Here is a 20,314-nt window from a genome sequence, read left to right on the forward strand (position 1 = left end):
CCACAACAGCCAGAGCTGCGCGGATCCAAAGCCAGGAGCTTCTTCCATGTCTCCCATGTAAGTTCAGGGGCCCAAGAACTTGGGTCATCTTCTACTACTTTCCCAGGCCATAGCAGAGAGCTGGATCAGAAGTGGAGCAGCTGGGACTTGAACCAGCGCCCACACGGGATGCTGGCATTGCAGGCAGCAGCTTTACCTGCTATGCCACACCACCGGCCCCACCTGGTTTTTTCTATCAGCTGGAAGCACTGCTTTCATCAAATTAGGATATAGTATAGTTTAAAGTGAAAATTCTAAGGCTATGTCTCATAATCATTAGGCAGAATTTACTATATATATTAAATGAACTATACTATAATACTGCTTTATTTTCCATAGGTTAAAAATTACATTACTTGTCCCCTTGATCACCAGGACAAACATTTTAATTCTTAGTTGACTTCTCTAAATTTCTGTCAATCCAATCAGACTGATATACTTATTTCTGTGATCAATGACTGTACAGGTACCTGGAGTCTGCAGTGGTGAATATGAAGCAGAATACAATTAGATAGTAAAGTAACTCATTCACCTTACTTTGGAAAGAGGGCTACAATCAATAATGCTTATCAGTCAACTGACAATTTACTACCAACGTACTGTCTGTATCTTCCAGCCAAGAGGAAACTAAAGCACTGCAGTAGAATCGAAGGGTTGTGGGAAGATCACCAAAACAAACAAACAAAAAAAACAAAGAGAGAAAAATTTCCAAAATTATTTTTAATTATTTTTTAAAGATTTATTTTTTATTATTCACTTGAAAGAGTTAAAGACAAAGGCAGAGACAGAGAGAGGCCTTCCATATGCCGGTTCACTACCCAAATGGCTGCAACGGGCAGAGTTGAGCTGATCCAAAGCCAGGAGCCAGGAGCTTCCTCCAGGACTCCCACATGGGTGCATCCTCCACTGCTTTTCCAGGTGAATTAGCAGGCCGATGGATTGCAAGTGGAGTAGCCAGGACTGGAACCAGGACTGGAACCAATGCCCATATGGGCACTGCAGGCTGGGACTTTAAACTGCTGTGCCACAGTGCTGACCCCCAAAATTATTTTTAAATTCCTATTAGATCCTTTATTTCCTCTAGGCCATAGCAAAACAATAATTTCAAGAAGCCAAAAAGTTTCAGGTCAAAGAGCCCCACTATTTAATCTGTACCTAAATCACCAAATTGCAGTATCCTTTGCATAAAGGAGAAACTCAAAGAGAGAGTTTCATTTGTGCAGATTACTTAGCCCTGCGACTACTGCAGTGAGTCTCAACTGAGAGTAGCAATTTTGCTCCTCTTATGGAATATCTGACAATGTCTGGAAGCATTTTGGATTGTCACAGCTAGAGGATACAAATAGCATTGAGTGGGTAGAGGCCACAGATACTGCTAGATTTTGCAATGCACAGGAAATGCTACAACAAGGAGTTATCTTGCTCAAAATGTCAATAGGGTCACACTTGAGGACTCTTGTTCAATTGCTGCTGCTGAGGACATACTGCCTAAAGGGAGAAAACTTTGCTGTGCCACAACACTGGACCCCAAAACTTGTTTGTAACATCATAGATCAAAACTTAGAAGACATTTTTTTCATTTAAATTAATAAACGGAAGTTAACTACAGCAGCATCTGACAGTATGCAAGTACATAAGTTACATATAGTGTCTAACAGCATTTTAGGATGTGCAACGAAAAAATATACTCAAGGGGCAGGCGTTGTGGGGTAGCAGATTAAGCTGCCACTTAGGACATCCAGAATCCACATCAGAGTGCCAGTTCGAGTTATGTGTACTCTGCTTCCAACCCAGCTTCCTGCTAATGTCCCTGGGAAGGCAGTGGATGATGGCCCACTTTTAAGTTCTTCAGTCACTGCCACCCATGTGGGAGACCAGATGGAGTTCCAGGCCCTTGGCTTCAGTTTGGCCCAGACTTGGCTATTTCCTACACTTAGGCAGTGAGCCAGTGGTGGAAGATCTCTCTCCCTAAATCACTCTTTGTTTTTTGTAAGTATCAAGTATCATGAGGTATATATTTTCTTCAAAAAATTCAAGATTCTAAACAATTTAAGCAAACATGAGGGTACTTTAAAAAGTTATATGGAAAAACAAAGTTTATTTGGTGTAAAAAATTTCTGAAGGGTTGGCACTGTGGCAAAGCAGGTTAAGCCGCTGCCAGCATTGCCAGTATTCCACATGGGCACCAGTTCGGGTCCTGGCTGCTCCACTTATGATCCAGCTCCCTGCTAATGCCCCAGAAAGCAGCAAGAGATGGCCCAAGTGCTTGGCCATCTGCACCCATGTGAGAGACTGAGATGGAAACTTCTGGCTCCTGGCTTCCATCTGGCCCAGTTCTGGCTATTGTGGCCATTTGGGAGTGAAGACTTCTCTCTGCCTCTGCCTCTGCCTCTCTGTAACCCTGCCTTTTAGATCAATAAATAAATCTTTGGGAAAAAAACCCTTTTTTAAAATCCATGCAGTTTTTTAATGAAATTACATTTTTTCACAAACTTTTTCGAAGACATTTCTTTTATACCTAGATTTAAATTTTCTTTCACCAAAATAAACAAATTTTAATTCTATTTTCCAGAGATAGCACTGTGGCATAGTGGGCTAAACTTCTGCCTGGGGCACTACCAATGCATAAGGGTACCATTTCTAGTCCTGGCTACTCCTCTTCCAATCCAGCTCTCTGCTTTGGCCTGGGGAAGCAGCACAGGATGGCCTAAGTGCTTGGGCTCCTGCAATTGCTTGGGAAACCCAGAGGAAGCTCCTGGCTCCTGGCTTTGTATCAGCTAACCTCTGGCCATTGTGGCCGTTTGGGGAGTGGACCAACAAATGGAAGACCTTTCTCTTTGTCTCTTCCTCTCTCTGTAACTCTAACTCTCAAATAAAATCTTGAAAAAAACAAAAAAAGTAGGATATTTTCAAATTACAGCTGAAGAGCAGGTACTATGGAAACCTGGTAAACTCCAAGAGCTTTTGAGTATATCACTTAAATTTGCATTCCTGCTTCTTTCAGGGGAATGTCTATGGAGACAAAACAGCCTTATGTATCCCTTTTTAAATCAAGGCTTCTATGAAAGATTGTGAAAGCTTGAAAGAAATTAAATAGATGCCATTCTACTTTCCTCTTACCTGTGTTGTGATATGTATCTACCCATCCTCCATCACCATCATCTTCTTCTATGATAGCTTCCAATTCATCTGAATATTCCATCTGTTTGCACCGTTTGTAGCATGGCACTATAAAAAATGGTAAATATATTTACTAGCATATAATTTGCTAACCACAAATACATTGGAAACAGAAAGCTTATCCCCTAAAATATAATATTTACACAGCCAAAACATTAAAGAGATATACTTCACTTATTTTGAAAGTGATTAAGAATTACATTCAGTTTACAACACATAAATATTGGACCACATTTATCTTTCCCTAAACTTGTCAGAAGGCAAGTTGAAGGGAGCCAGTGGGAGTGCTCTGTGTATGGTCTGTGAAGAACAGCAGGTTGAAGCCAGAGATGACACTGTTCAATTTCAGATTAATGAACAATTTCTTCTTTTAATAGCTTTATTTTCAGAATATGAAAGTACCACCTGTCAAACTCAGCAGTGGTAGAGGTGACCTCCGGTTTACAACTGACTAAAGGAACTTGCAAAATGAACTTCAGAGTTAACATATTTAAGTTCAAGTCACCCACTATGAATGAGTAAGTTCAAAATTCACCAAATCAAAAAATTCAAATTTTAATAAGGATGATCATGAAGTCATCTTCAAATAACAATCCACTTTGAGGAAAGCCAACTTTCCTTGAGGCCGTCTTCTTCCCCATCTTGATAACTATATCTTTTTGGCAAAAAGAAATAAAAAGTAGATAAAAATCAACTAAGGAAGGTGGCTGGCAGTGTGCTGCCAAATGCAATGTCGGCTTCCCGCATGAGCTCTGGTTTGAGTCCACGTGCTCTCCACTTCCAATCCAGCTCCCTGTTAATGCACCTGGGAAAGGAGCAGATGATAGCCCAAGTACTCAGGTCCCCAACACGCATGTGGAAGACCCGGTTAGAGTTTCAGGTTCCTTGCTTCTGCCTGGCACAGGCCTGGCTGTTGCAGTCATATGGGGAGTGAACCAATGGATGGAAGATATTCTGTGTATACATCTCTCTAACTCTGCCTTTCCAATAAATAAATCTTAAATCAACTAAGAAAAAAAATTCCAGTAACAGAAAAAGCAGAGCTTCATTAAATTTCTAAAAGTTTATCTGACAGAAGCTATAAGCATAGCTTGAAGCACAAATTAGCTAAGGGGTTTGTTTCTATAATAGCGCTGTGCAAAACTGCTTATGTATACAACAAAATTCTTACCATTTTTGGTTACCAAAAATTGTTTGCCTGTTGGTAGGTATGCCTTCACTTTTAATTCTTCCCCTGTTGCCCTTTAAAAAGTGAAAAACACCAAAATACAAAATATATTTTAAAAGGCAAATACAGATCAGAAGACATCACATGTAAATCTCAAAACTTCAGAATTCACACCCCTGAGAAAACTGTTTTAGGACTGGTTTGGGAAGCAGCCACTAAGTGGTATATGTCAGGGCACAGAAAAGCACAATATAAGAAAACTATATTAAGAGTTGCAGATAGATAGACCTAAGAGAATTTGCTTCAATTAATAGACAATAAAGGTAGAATAATGTAGAACTACTATCTTTGCCTCTAACAAAAAAGAGAATTCTGCTCCACTGTGAACTACTGCCCACTGCACAATCTCAGATTTTTAATTCTGTTCATCCTGAAACTACGAAGAGGCAGAAAAAAGCTGTATGTTATATAACAAAGTAGACAGCTGGCAAGATTCCTGTTCGTACCACTGTATTAAAATTGGAACTAAGGGACAAAAGATGCTCTGCATCACAATACTGAAAATAAATTAAAACAAACAAAAATTCCTTTTATTGGGTGCATATTAGGTATAGGATTTAAGAGTCAATGTGTTTTATTTTCAATTGGTTATCATAATACTAATATTTCCATTTCACAGGGAAAGTAAATAAAGTTTAAAGACATCAGGTTGCCTACAGTCAAAAAACCAGCAGGTAGAAAAGCAAGGATCAAGCCAAGAGACTCCAGGGCTCCCATTCTTAAATACTACTTCCTCTGTGGGTCACAACCAACTATCACATTTCCGAGCTGCTCATGTAACTCTGACAATTTGTGCTAAGAGTCTTCTGTGGGTCATCTAATGGAATTGGCCAGAGCTAGGGTGACACGTAGTGTCTGTCACAAACAGGAACATGAATTTGGACTTCTACTGCCTTTTGAGGCTTCAGTCTAAAGTTCAAACTCTACAGATTTGAGCATAAGCCAGGAAATGCCTAATGTCATGACAGCTTTCTAGGCTTTTTTCAAATAGTCTCCAATGTGAAATTTAGCACTGCCTCAAGTTCTCAGGGAAAACAACAAGTACATAGAGGTTTTAAAATGCAAATAATCCGTTTTTAGCACTGATTTAAAATGAATTGTTGCTCTGGCCAGAGCAACTCAGCCAGAAGTGTAGACACTGGAGTGTGGTATAAGTGTGTTCTAAGTTACAATAAAATTATTTCAACCATTCTAATCCTTAAAATGGAAATATTACTACCTGCTAAAAGAATATATTGTCTATATAAACTAACTTCTATAATAATACATAAAACAATTGAGGGCTACAACAAAATCTCAATAATGAAAATGTTTAATCTATTATACTGAAGAAAATCCCAAGTAAGTTATTTTCACAAAATGATTGTCACAATGTATGTACTTGATTTTAAATACGTATAAATTATAGACCAGAACCCAGCTAGATAGGAGTTTAAACAGAAAATTTAAGATACAGGGAAGGGAACTCTTAATAAATCAGAGAATTTCTGTGATATGAATTCAATTTAATTTTAAATATAGAACAGAAGTACAGGTAGAAACGAAAAAGACATAAAAATAAATAAACCTGAGTACCCGGCCTTTCTTGGTATAAAAGAAATAATGTCCTAGAAGATAAAGAGCAACTGATAAAAAGTAGTGATAACTGTTTCTGGCATATGTTAGATATAAAAATGAAGGGGAATAAAATAGGCCACAGATGAGAGAGAATGCCAATTCTGGTTTATAACTGTTTAATTAGTCAAGTTCTTTAGATATTAATAAAAATATTAACAATCAGAACCTTGTTAACTCTAGATTTCCTGCGCTCTACTCCCCCACACCCCAAAACAGAACTGTAGTACCCAACTATAATTGAGAAAACGTCATTAGGAAGAAAACAAAGAAAGAATATAACATGTTGAAGCAACTACATCCAAAGAAGGTGATAAATCCAAACAATTCTAGCCTAAATAAAACAGCCCCGTCAGTACTGAGATCACATTTTCAGCTGCTACCTGAGAGTTTATAGCACTAGGATTTGATAGTAAAACCTCATTTGTTGTGAAAATCATTAAACATTTTAAAATACATTATTAAAATTTAACCAATTTAGCAGTTTTCACTGTAATTGAGAACTGATAATTGCTTAAATTACTATAATAATTAGAAGTTGATGCCGAAAATAAAATCTTATAAGCAAATTTATGGTCACAAACCTTTTAACTTCAGCTAATTACAAAGAGGAAAGATAACACGTGAACCATAAAAGAAAATAACTGTCTTATGCTTTAAGGAACATAAAATTCTATAACACCTCTGCACTTACTAGCTGGTCATTTTAATTTCCATGCACTAACTTCTATAACTACCATAATTTTGAAGCCACACCTTTTATTTTTTATTTTTTACTCAAGATAACTTACCATTGCCATGTGGGACAGTGGTGGACTAAATGATCTCCAGCTGCCACAAACTATTCAGGTTTCAGAAAAAATATGAAAAAAAGGAAAAAGAAAAACTGAACATCAATGCAGTATGGTAAAGTACCAAACTAATTATCCTGATAACCTTGATACCCAATAACCAATTAAAATGCAAACATTACCAAAGCCACCATTAATCTCAAGATTTATTTTTCACTATTACTAAACTGCAAAATTTTTTAACATCCATAAAAATTAAAATTAATTTTGGAAGAAAAAAACTAAGTGCTAAATTTTAAAAATTCATTTTTATCATTAAATAACAGCAAGAGCATACAACATCATGAAATTATAAAGATAAGGTTACAGGATTTAGAATGTCAAAATCGAGGGCAAGCCTTTGGCCTGGCTATTAAGAAGTTATGGCGCCTATTTCCCATATCAGAGTGCTCAGGTTAGAGCTCTGTCTCAGCTGCTGATTCTAGCTTCCTGCTAGGGTGGTCACTGGGAGGCAGCAGTGACAGCTCTAGTAGTTGAGTTCCTATCACCCCAAAGTAGAAGTTCTGGATTGAGTTATTGGCTTCTGGCTTTGGCTCTGTACCCATTACAGGCATTTGAGAAGTGAACCAGCAAGCAGGAGTTCTCTCTATTTCTTTAGGTGTATGTGTGTGTCTGTCTCTCTGACTCTCAAATACAAAATAATTTAGAAAATAAATGTCAAAATTCACTCTATGAATAAAAAAAAAACAGATTCCTGCTAATGATTGAAAACTCAATGAAAATATTTGCAATAATTACTAAACAGACATATGTTTAGGATATAAACCTGCCACATTTCATCGCAATACATGTTTCTCTTGTCTTTTATTATTTACTTAAAATTTAGGTAATGGAATTTTAAAAGCTTTATCATATTAAATAACTTACAAAATTAAGACACCAAATCTTTTAAAAGCCTTGGACAGCTTGGGCCAGTTGAACATCGTGCAAGTTTTGTTAAAAAAAAAAAAAAAGAAAAGAAAAGAAAAGAAAACAAAGAAAGAAAAAAAAAAACCACCCAGCCTAGGGCTTGCATTGTGGGACAGTGGGTTAATCTATTGCTTGTGACACCAAATCCAATATAGTTGGAGCACTCCATATTGGAGTCCTGGCTACTCTGCTTCCAATCCAGCTTCCTGCTAATGTGCCTGGGAAGGGAGCAGAAGTTAGGGCCTCTGCCATCCATATGGGAGACCTGGATGGAATTCCTGGCTCCTGGCTTTGGCCTATCCTACACCTGGCTGTTGGGGTCACTTAGGAAATAAATCAGCAGTCGGAAGTTTGTTCTCTCCTTCTTTCCCGCTCTCCTCCCTCCCACTCTGCCTTTCAAATAAACAAAAAATAAAATCTTATGAAAAAATAAAACAAAAACTGAAAACAGACAGGAAAAACAATTTAACCTTTTAGAGACTTCCAACAGAAATGGACATGAGATGACCTTAATTGGAACAAAACCCCTGCCTGTTGTTGAGAGCAGAAAATGAAAGTCTGTTAAGCATAACCCCAGTGTCCCAACTCAGGCAATACCCACATACACTTTCCCAATTCTATTTCACAATAGCTCTAACTTAAAATCTTGCATTGTTCATGGTGTATTACATAGCTATATATATATATATATATAAATGTGTGTGTGTGTATATATATATATAACTTAATAAGAATTTAATGAGAAAATATGTCTATATAAAATGCTCTTTGAGAGTAAAATTTTATCAAATAAGAATCTTCAGAATAACCTCTTTTTAAGTGACACATTAATAAGGTTAGGATATATCAACTGTTTTTGTAATGGAAACCTTATAAAGGCTTCTGATCTTTTATTTTAAACAATCATTTTGCTATTTAAACTTAGTTAAGCAGACAAAAGTCAAAACAAAAACAAATCTCTCCTCCAAAGTTTAACCATTTTGGGGTCACAGTAGCCAAATACTACATACATTTAGCTCTGTGGTTGTCAGGAACCAATTTATCATCATCATAAGTAGTTAACCAAAAATAAAGCAAAGCAAAAAATTAAAATTTAAAAATTCTTTAATTATATTTCTTTAAGGGCAAGACTTCAGACTCTATTTATCCCAGATCTCTCTGGAAGTATCAGCCAATTTTAACAAAAACCCAGAAGAAAAATCATAAAAGCAACAGAAATGCATCAATAAGTCAGTAAAAGCATACATTTGCCTTCATTAGCAATGACTACTGTTACCTGCCTTACATATTCAAATGAAATAAAATGTAGGGTAAACATGGAAATTTCTAAATTGTCAGTATCATTTGAAATAGATTTCTCAGAGAAATAAGTCTGAGACTTATGAACATATAATTCTGAATAACTCCAATAAGATACAATCAATATTTACATCTTGGTGGGCAGTTTCATTTCTCTAGTACCTTTATTAATACTTCTCTACTTAACCACATCATGGACACATCAAACATTTTTTTCTAAGTAATACCAAAAAGATTCTGGTTAACTCTCTTTTAAACACAATAATTTCATACCTTTCAACGGAAACAAAAAGTTAGCAGGAGACCTACATGCAAAAGCCCAGAAACAGTATGAGGAAGCAAATGTACAGATCAACCCAGTATACAATATTTACCCAAAGCAAATGATGTCTTCCTTTTATTTTCAATCAGATTCATTCTAGTCTCATTCAATCCTGTCATTGTACTCTATCACAACCCAATATTATGTGTTGATTTCTCAGCTGGGCTAGTTGTTTTGTACTGGATTTTTTAAAAAGGGGAAAATTCATAAACTGCTTCATGATACAATTAAATGTAACAGGTATTCTTCCTAGGATGAATTCCCATTTTAATACAGTTTGCTTAATTCTATCCAATGACCACAGTTTGCATCTCTTAATTTCAACTATCTAACAATTAGCCATCTTCACTCTGAGGAGATAAGGTCTAAGAGCACAAGAACAGTATACCTTCAACCCTGTTCTTGATTTCAGACATCTTAAAGAGTCATTCAAAATTACACCTTTGTTTGGCATGAATGTTAATGGTATACTTGAGATCAAAACTTCGTTTTATTTGGTATTTAAGGTACTGAACTCATGGAGCATAACAGCAAGTCCTTTAAAATGTCCAGTTCAAAGCCTTCATTTTATAAATGAGAGAGAGACATTTAAATGATCTGCCCAAATGAGGAGAAATTAGAGAAATGGGTCTAGAAAACAAGTCTCCTAGGTTCTTTCCAAGCCACCATGAATCTTCACTGAAAATAAAGACAATTTTAGATAAAAGATCCATTCACCAAACTATTCTTAGAATTCTTAGGATTTAGCGCAGGAAAGATGCCATCACAAATGAAAACTTACAAGATCAGACTTTATCTTTTATTAAAAATTAAGTAAGTCATGCAACACAACTTTGCAAAACTGGAGTCTAAATCTCTGAACTATCAAAATGAAAGAGAACTCCTATTATGAAGACAAGATAAACATGTAAAATGACTCCTCAAAACATAATTCTATATTAAAAATTCAACTGCATACAACTGGCTTAAATAGCTGTCCAGCATTAAGCAGTTTCAACATTTCATGTTTAATAGAAAAAGTGGAAAAAGTGAGAAATAATCAGTGGCAAGTATGTAATAATAAAATAGTTAAGCTAGTGAGCAAAGATTACAAATGGAAAACCACAAAAATTCACCTTTGATATAGACAGAGTCAAGACCCAGAAAACACCAGCATCCAACTGTGCAGCTCAATGTAGCACAAATATGACTTATGGATAAGTGACTATATCAGTCTTTTCCATTCCCTCTGCCACTCTCATTTCTCAATAAAGAGGAACTAACCGAGCAATACGAGAAGCAGCAAACTAAGAGGGAAGTTATGTCTCCTTTGGAAGTAGAAATCCCCATTAATCACTAGTCAACAAAATCTAATTGTACTGAAATCAAAATTAAACGTCAAGCTGCTTTCTTACTAAGCAGAAAAGCCATCCAATTTAATATAACTGTATGGGTTCAAAATAGCTGCATCACTTACCTCTTCTGGTGTTATGACACCTGTTTCCTTAAACTTCGATTCCTAAAGAGAGCAAAAAGAGTAAGTATTATATTACCCTTCACTTTCAACTGAAAAATATGTGGGGAGCAACCATTTGCCTTGTATCTTTCCAGGGAAATGGAGTACATACAAAATGCACACACACATGCACATATATACATACACACTGGGATGTAACCACAATAAACATGTAATTCCAATGCAGGAAACAGACATGAAAAGAAAAACAACACAATTTGACCAGTGTTTTTATAGAGTAAGGCGCTATGGAAAACCAAAAGTGTTTAAATCAACCTTGAAGCCTTATAGTAATTCTGCACAATAACCAAATATCTTTTTTTAACTTTTATTTAATTAATTATTTAATAAATAATATTTTATTTAATAAATATAAATTTCCAAAGTACAGTTTATGGATTACAATGGCTTTCCCCCTCATACCTTTCCTCCCACCCGCAACCCTCCCATCTCCCACTCCCTCTCCCATTCCATTCACATCAAGATTCATTTTCAATTCTCTTTATATACAGAAGATCAATTTAGTATATATTAAGTAAAGATTTCAACAGTTTGCACCCACATAGAACATAAAGTGTAAAATACTGTTTCAGTACTAGTTATATAGCATTAATTCACATTGTACAACACATTAAGGACATAGATCCTACATGGGGAGTAAGTGCATAGTGACTCCTGTTGTTGACTTAACAAATTGACACTCTTGTTTCCGGCGTCAGTAATCTCCCTAGGCTCTTGTCATGAGTTGCCAAGGCTATGGAAGCCTTTTGAGTCCACAAACTCCGATCTTATTTAGACAAGGTCATAGTCAAAGTGGAAATTCTCTCCTCCCTTCAGAGAAAGGTACCTCCTTCTTTGATGGTCTGTTCTTTCCACTGGGATCTCACTCGCAGAGATCTTTCATTGAGGTTTTGTTTTTTGTTTTTGTTTTTGTTTTTTTGGCCAGAGTGTCTTGGCTTTCCATGCCTATAATACTCTCATGGGCTCTTCAGCCAGATCTGAGTGCCTTAAGGGCTGATTCTGAGGCAAGAGTAACCAAATATCCTTATTTTACAGCACTGTAAAAATGTCTTAAAGATGCTCAGACATCTTACAACTCAGCCCATACAATATTGGAAACTAAATCATTTAACAATTTCCTATTATTTTCATCTCAAGATATTTACATAATATTCTCTAATCTAAAACAAGAATTCTATTGACCAAATTTTTCAAAACTGTTTTATATGTAAGATTTTGTCATAGAGGCTACAAAGATGAAAAAATTCATTTAGCAATACTATTCATTCAACAAATATTTACTAACTACCACGTGCCAGGCACTAATCAAAACACTGGGAGACAAGTATGAATAAAATTCTTGCCCTCATAAACATCCTTGCCCTCAAGAAGAGTTCAAACTCTAGCTGAGAAATAAGAGCCAGAGATAGTAAATACCAAATCATGCAAGAAGACGAAGTAGAGAGATGGCTGGGGAGAGACGGCCATTTAAAATAGAATGCGAAGCACAAAGACTTCACTATGAAGAGGACTCTAATACCCTAATAAGAACTATTAACAAAGCAAAATGTTACTTAGTCTTTCACTTGCTAGGGAAAGCCATTACTTCTTTCCTGAGGATTTTGCTTTTTCTCTTTGTCTTCTCTCATCTAGCAGAAAGATATAAGGATTCTCTGTAATCTAACAGTTTGCAGAGTAGTGACAAGGTCAGTGCCATTAACTCTGCTTCCCTTTAAACTAAAATACACATCATACATATTGACATGCTAACACTTCTTTTTCCAGTTTGGTGAACAAGTCAAATGATCCTTCAAAACCTAATTTTTATCATAAATTCAGTAAAATACAAGTGGTCTATAAAATTGCTATTTTATATTTAATCTGGAAGGTCTCTTGCTCATCTCTCCCTGAAACTAAAAAACCGTGCATTATTCAAATAGTTTATACTTAGATGGATCTACTATTATGAAAAGGTAACACAATATGCAAGAGAAGCATCTGATTCAAATGTCAAAACTACCTTCAAATTTTGAATAGCTAGCTGAATAATCAACTGAAATTGCCCTCACAATACACAAATAAAAGCAAAATAGAGTTGAATTCTCATTTATAACTGCTCCTGTTTTCTTGTTGGGTCAAGGTATCATTTTCAGCTGTTTTTAGAAATAGCTTTTTAAAACGTACAGATCCAATATTCCTCTTTGTAACAGAAAGGGAGCAAAGCAAAATTGTCCATTACTCTTCACGTATCAGAATATCTCATCCTCACTAAAAAAAGCTGTAAGAAAAACATAACAAAAAAAACTAGGTAAGAACTTGCCATTTATTTAGTATCACTGCTCACTCTTAAGGCCAGAATAAAGCTACAACACAATTCAGAAAGAAAAGCTTGAATGCAGTTATAGAAATTAATCTTTTGAAAACAGTCACTGATGTAATAGCTAATATGTCACAATTTTTAACTGAAAAACGCTGGGCTGTCAATACACTCATACAGTAAGACTGTACATCCAGGCGGGTCCGGCTGCTCCTTGTTCTCCGTGAACTGCAAGATGAAGAACCAGTGACAGCTATTTTAAAGCCTTTGCAAAGACAGGCTTTGCTCCTTCCCTGGGGTTCCATGTTACAGAGATAACGATGCGGACTTCACCTTCTTCCTCTGATACCTACAGGAGCCGCAACCCAGGTCACAACTCACCCAGGTCAGCCCTATCACTAACAGACTTTTCACGACACTTGCAAGAAAAAAGTGACAGTGTCCCTGCAGCATCAAAAGCTGATTACCTATTTTAATGTTTAAAAAGTTTCCCAAACTCCCGATGTTAGGAGTCACCGTTCTCACACTCACTCAGGGGCCGACCTCGTTCCAAGCCCACGACGGGGGGACGCGGCAGCACGCGCCGGAGCGTCGCCCCTCGCCTAGCGCAGGGGAGCCCGACAGCCCGGCGAGACCCACGGTGGGGGCTGCACCCGCCCAGTCTCCCACACCTGCCCCGCCAGGTCTCCGCAGCGTTGAACTTGTGCCCGAAATCCCAGGCAAGCCGGGCCCGGCTTACCTTGAGGACCGGCGTCAGGTACTCAGCTACTTCCAGGGCCTTTCCCTTCACCGTGTTAATCACATTCTGCATCCTGGGGCCGGAGCAGCGGCCGGCCCCGCGACGGCGTGGAGAGGGCAGGCCCGGCAGCAGCTGGGCAGTCGGGCGTCCCCACTGCCGCCGACTCGCACAGAGACCCGGCCCGGGGCGTCCGAGGGACTGGACGGGCCGCGACGGGCCGCACGGGACGAGGGGGAGGGGCGGGGGCCGCGCGCGAGGGCAGGGCGCGCGCTCCTCGCTCCGGGCAGTGCACGGCGGCCCGGGCCCAGCCGCCACTCGGCCGCAGGAGAGCCGGTGGAGCCAAGGGCGGTCCCGGGGGGAGTAGCGGGCGCACGCGCACCCTTCACCCCTTGGACAGCTGTCTTGTCCCCTTTAGCTTTCACGAGCGCCCCTTCCGACTTCCCCTTCCGCCTCTCTCTCTCTTGCCGTAGCTCCGCCGCCACCTGGGCCTCACGTGACACCGTACTCCTGCCACGTGACGAGAGAAAGGCCGTGCCGGGGACGGGGTCGGGCGGCTTCTCCCCGCCCTCCGGAAGCGCAACACTGAACGCGCCTGCGCAAGGGGGTTCGGGTTCGCTCTTTCCCAGCTGGGGTGTAGCCGTGCTTTTCGTTCCGGAATATAAAGCTGGGTGCAGAGGTTGTCATGGCCTCTGTTTCCTTCCCATGGCTTTCCCGGCTGTGAACAACAAAGCTACTGCCGCTACTCCGGGAACTAGACAGTTACTGTGTCAGATGTAGGATGCTCGTGCCTCCAATAGACGCTCTGCTCGGGGTCGGAGGTAACCGCGTCCAGCGGGCAAAGAACTGCGCGTGCGTGTGAGAGAGGGTGCGCCGGAGGAGACCCCTGCTGCGCATGTGTGACGAGAAGGGTTTCCCTGGCGGTGGAGGGAAACCTGGCCGCCTGGTGTAAGGCGGTGGCTCTTTGCTGTCCTATACGCTTGCGCCCGCTGGGCGGTCAGATCGGTATTTGCTCTGCGGTCCCCGCCCCGGGCTCTGTGCGCCCTCCCTGTGGCTATGCTGGGAGGCTTTGGGCAAGTACTTACGGGGCCTGGGGTTTAATGTCCTCAGCCTATTCAAGATGCACCTTAGATTCATGAAGCCTAAGATCTATGGCCCGCACTGATTGGTCATTATAACGAAATCTTTGTCGACAAGCTCTTTTCTCCACCCCGGGAGGAGCAGCTAGGAGAAGGAAAACACAGTTCCCGAAATTTTCTTACATAACAAAGTTGCCAATAAGAATTAAAGCTAAAGAATTGCTTTTCTGCAGGCCCAGAGGTTTGTTGCTCCCTTGCTACTGTTGTCAACATTTCTAATCTGGCCCTACTTTCTCTAACAGATGGTGCCTTTTTCATTGTCTGTTCCTCCTAGTTTCTCCTGTACTTCAGGTTTCTTGGTTCTAGTACATAGCCGTAGCCAGACGTCTACAGAAATTCCTTTTCTGTTCTTCGCCTTCAGTGGTATTTGCATTATGCTTAATCTTCAGGTGTATCAACAAGATCGCATGAAAGCATTCTTCTTCTTGAAGGCAATTAGAAAACGGTGGGATGGAAAGAAAGTGCTGCAGCCACCCGAGGTTATGCGGCTTCTCAACCATGTATACGTTAATCCTCGGTGCCATATTCATTGCTTTGAGCTCAGGACGCGTCTTACTGGTAAAATACTCCAGCAATGAAGGTAAGTTGCCTTGGAGTATGTGTGGGGCACTTGCATCTAAGCATGTGTTGTCTCGCCTGTCTTTGGTTTCGTTGCGCATAAAATGGGAACAACATGTTGGTGTTCCCATTCATGTGAATGATTAAAGCATGCTTCAGTTTGATTCTTTAAGGTTTCATCCTCAGCAGAAAAAATTAAAGTTGGTTGTTGCCTGAATTTGGGTCATTCAAGTACAGAATCAAAAGCCTGAGTGCAAAAGAAATCATAACCTCTGACTTGCTCTGGTCACCAGGTGGTTCTGGGCCTATAGCAAAATACATAATTACAGCTTGTTTTGAAACAGGCAGAAGGAAATATGTGGTAACTTGGCATGTGTGATTTACTATCATAATTATTGTATCAATGGGACAGTATAGGTTATAAGGCTTGTTTAGTATTGTCGTGAGCCGAGGCTGTGTTGGTTCCAGTAAGGATTTTATTATGCAATGGGGAAGTCACACATTTTAATTCACACAACACGCTGGGCAAACCGACCACCCAAGGTTTCCAGAGTAACTCCGGTGCTCTTCACGCTGTGTCTTAGCCACAGAGGGCGGATTCTCACAGCATCCACACAGGTGGTGCCTCTAAGCCGAAGAACGCAGGCCTCAAAGGATGAGTAGAAGGGCTTCGAGGTCGCTGGCTGGGAGGACTCTCTTGCAGAAAGTCTGAGTGCCAGGGGTCCACCTGGAGCTCTCGCCCTGCCGCTCTCAGGAGAGTCTGTTCGGAGAGTCTCACTGGGCCTCTTTAGTCTACAGTTTATATACACTTTTGATGATCAGTAGACAACTGATAAGGTACCGAGAGGGTGTGTGCAGGCCATGGGTGGTTCTTATCAAGTCCATGCAGATCTCCTGCAGTCAGTTTAGCTCTTGTTTATTTTTCGTTAATATTATGGTGAAGCCGTTTAATTTCTGCTCCTTACAAGTATGCACTGAAGAAATTTTCTGTTATTTTAATGTAATTTAATACTAAAACTTTAATTAATTCAATTAACACTTTAATTTGGTTAGTTTAGTTGGGTTTTGTGGGATTAAACTCCCACAGAGTTATAGCTGAATATGTCTCACTAGGTATTGGCAACACATAAAATCATGACATTGCAACCCTTAATGCTCCTCTTAGTCACATAATGTGTATATGAGTCTCAACTTCAGTTAACACGTATCTGTGGTGCACTAGGCTAAGTATTATAACAAAGTTCAAAGTGCATTAAGACATAGACCTTGTCCTCAAGAACATAATTTATTAGGAAAGCCATACATGTAAACATCATAAAAATACATTTTTTTAACTTTTATTTAATGAATATAAATTTCCAAAGTACGATTTATGGATTACAATGGCTTCCCCCACATACCGTCCCTCCCACCCACTACCCTCCCCTTTCCCACTCCCTCTCCCCTTCCATTCATATCAAGATTCATTTTCGATTATCTTAATATACAGAAGATCAGCTTAGTATACATTAAGTAAGGATTTCAACAGTTTGCTCTCACACAGAAACATAAAGTGAAAAATAATAGATGATTTTTTTTTAAATGATGATGAAATCAGATCAGACCTATTGTCATGTTTAATCCCAGTGAGAGTCAAGTTGGGAGTTGATAATTTTTTTTTTTTTTTTACAGAGGATCAGTTTAGCATGCATTAAGTAAAGATTTCAACAGTTTGCACCCCCATAAAAACACAAAGTGAAATATATTGTTTGAGTACTCGTTATAGCATTAAATCTCAATGCACAGCACATTAAGGACAGAGATCCTACATGAGGAGTAAGTGCACAGTGACTCCTGTTGTTGACTTTACCAATTGACACTCCTGTCTATGGCATCAGTAGTCTCCCTATGCTCCGGTCATGAGTTTCCAAGGCTATGGAAGCCCTCTGAGTTCTCCGATTCTTATCTTGTTTAGACAAGGTCAAATACATTTTGATAAATACAATAATTGAAATATCTCCCAAAAAGCAGAGATAGTCTAGAGGAATAAGTAATACAGTCTGTCTGAGAGGTGATGATGGGGAATGCAGGAGGCTCAGGAAACACTTTCCTGATTGGGTGATCATTGTTGATCCACAAGAAGATAAGGTCTCTAGAGGTATTAGGCAGCAGCCTGTAGCAAGGAACACCAGCGTGAACAGGTGGCATATATTCTGAGAACATGCTGTTCAGAATCACGAAAGTGGAAGGACTTGGAAGACAGAGGAATGGGGTGCTTCACTGGAGAGGGAAGTAGTGGTCAACTGTTAGGGACTTCATTTGCTGTAATAAGGAACTGAGACTTTATTTGCTAGTCTCTACAATATGGAAAGTAAGAAATACTTGGGAAATTGTAAATAAGAGGATAAAATGAGATACTATTATGGTAGCTGGGTGGTAAGAAAGAAGACTAGAAACAGGGTAGCCAGTTTGGTGCGTTATTGGAAATTTAACTACAAACAGGTAAGACTTAACTTAAGCTTTGGATGTACGAATAGTGAAGATAGACTGAAGAAATATTCAGAACATAGAAAAGCTGGGACTTGCAGAATGTACTGAGTGTGAGGACTAAAGGAGATAAAATAACCGGATAGCTTAAAGTTTGCTGATTTGAGTGCTGAGTGAATCAGTGATGTTCTTGGCTGAGATGAGGAATATTAGGGGGAAGCTGGGCAATGAGAGTTCAGAGAGATTAGCATTCTAGCTATGTACCTTCCATGAGGCCAGGACCAATGTCTTCATTTGCTGTATTTTCTGGATCATACATGGGAGAGATGAGAGAATTAAATGCATGTGACTCTTAGGAAAGGAAAGAGTTTGGAAACAGAAATGCAATGTCATGATAAAATAAGGATTGAAGCATGTCTTGAGATTTCTTATTAGAAGATGTTTGGTAATCTCAGACTGGCTGGTTTGAGTACAGAGGTAGAATCAGAAACTGGATTACTAGGGGAGAAGATCTAAATGGAAGATGAATAAAGTGGAGATAATGAATGTTGATGCTGTTCTAGGTTGAGAAGGAGAAAGTATGGTAGCCACAGGAGATAATTATCTTTTTATTTTTTTTTAGATTAAGCGAGTTTTGAAGATGTTTGTAGGCTAACAACAGGAAGCCAGTTAGAGAGAAATACAAAGGAAATATACCGAAGCCAAAGAAAACACTTCTGAGAGCTAATCCCTGAGGAGAAGGGAATGTTTTAAAGGGCAGAATGGAAAGGCCGTAGCCCATTTTTCTGATATTGAAGCCAGGAGAAATGAATGCAGTGAAGATAAGATGTGTGAGTGTGGATAGGCAATGAGTGGATTGTGGTCACACATCTTTCTGTCCCATAGTTTGGGATCACATATAAGAGGAATACAAGAAATAAAGAATCAGAAATCAAAAGGAGTTCAGTAGTAATGACAAGGGTTTGAAAATTGTCATCAAAGCCTCCCATCCTTTTATGCACATGTTGGCTTCTGATTGTTCCGATGAAAACTGTGACAAGTATCGTTGAGGGTAACAGTGTGATGTAAGTCTAGTTTTGAGTTCAGAAAAGGAAGATGTCTTAATTAGCCTTTCAACTGATGGGGAAGTTCAAGGGGCATATATTTATATTGAGGTAAACATATATTAAGTACAGGAAACTAAGAACCAAATATGTATAGGTTACTAACATGGGGCCTTGCACCTAAGGAGCTCACATTCTAAGGTTAACATATAACATCAAAACTAATTCTTACACAGTGTAATAGTGACCATTACAAAGCTTTATAGGTTGTGCTACAGGAACAGTGAAGAAAAAAGAATTTGCTGTTTAGACTGAGAAGATCAAGGGAAACAACACAAAAAGGAAGAAAGAGTGTTCTGGACAGAACACCAAGCTGGCTTTTCCCTATACTTGGCAAGTTTGATTTGAGCAAATATGAGCAAAAGAAATAAGGAAATGTTTTCAGATAGGAGAAAAATGCATTTCTCAAAAGCACCTGATACCATTTATGTTTGACCTTAGCAAAATTATAAAGTAAGCTGTTTGTAAGTAGAGGTAATAGTTAAGAACAAGGCATATTAACCAAACCTCACTACTTAGTTTTGTTGATGGTAAGTTAGTACATAGCTTCCCAAGTCATCAATGTGTTTGGAAATGTCAGAGGATTTCTTCTCAACACTAGAGGTCAGATAACTTCCTTCTTTTACTTCAGTTTGCCATTTATCCCAGCATGCCAAATATTAGTGTTTTTTGGGTATGTTATGACACGAAACAGATTAGAAAACTCCAAGTTAGAATGTGACAGGCAGAGTGAGCATACCTTGCTTTTAGAAGGACCATGCAGATCACAAGAAGAACCATGAGCTGGGTAATAATTCAGCAGGAAAATTTATAATTGTTAGATGCTGAGCATTGATTGATGGTCAGTGTAGAAGGCAGTGTCTAATGCCATGCCAGAGAGCTTTCTTTGCCTTTTTGTCTCACATCCTCAGCATATTCGCAACTTGAATAAAAACATGAGAACATGTTTCTCAAGTTCAAGGATAATAAAAAGCTGAGTAGGGTAGGGATAGCTGATATATTAGATGAGTTGATTATTCAGAAATCCAAAAGTGCAATGCCAGTTGGAAGAAATTTAA

The 20,314-nt window shown here is 39.0% G+C and overlaps 2 protein-coding genes across 8 annotated transcripts in view; one reads left to right on the forward strand and one right to left on the reverse strand.

The window, feature by feature from the left end:
- ATG3 (autophagy related 3) overlaps positions 1-14,473 on the reverse strand; it is a 39,997-nt gene extending 25,524 nt beyond the window's left edge. Inside the window, exons 1-5 of the mRNA XM_002716705.5 lie at positions 13,994-14,473; positions 10,899-10,940; positions 6,853-6,902; positions 4,391-4,461; positions 3,160-3,267 (exon numbers count right to left, since the gene is read on the reverse strand). Coding sequence (XP_002716751.1) covers positions 3,160-3,267; positions 4,391-4,461; positions 6,853-6,902; positions 10,899-10,940; positions 13,994-14,065 — 343 coding nt within the window. The 5' untranslated portion in view covers positions 14,066-14,473. The remainder of the gene's footprint in view (positions 1-3,159; positions 3,268-4,390; positions 4,462-6,852; positions 6,903-10,898; positions 10,941-13,993) is intronic.
- The window catches only part of SLC35A5 (solute carrier family 35 member A5), a 40,984-nt gene continuing 34,172 nt past the window's right edge, over positions 13,503-20,314 (forward strand). For 2 of the 7 annotated variants that reach the window (XM_008266946.4, XM_070072108.1), the window contains exons 1-2: positions 14,506-15,310; positions 15,519-15,709. In XM_008266946.4, the coding sequence (XP_008265168.1) occupies positions 15,580-15,709 (130 nt within the window). In that variant the 5' untranslated portion in view covers positions 14,506-15,310; positions 15,519-15,579. Of the gene's footprint in view, positions 13,640-14,486; positions 15,311-15,518; positions 15,710-20,314 lie in introns of those variants that run through there. The other 5 variants (XM_051819048.2, XR_011387870.1, XM_051819050.2 and 2 more) reach the window with 5 other exon arrangements.

Source organism: Oryctolagus cuniculus, chromosome 4 (genome assembly GCF_964237555.1).
Source record: "Oryctolagus cuniculus chromosome 4, mOryCun1.1, whole genome shotgun sequence".
NCBI lineage: Eukaryota > Metazoa > Chordata > Mammalia > Lagomorpha > Leporidae > Oryctolagus > Oryctolagus cuniculus.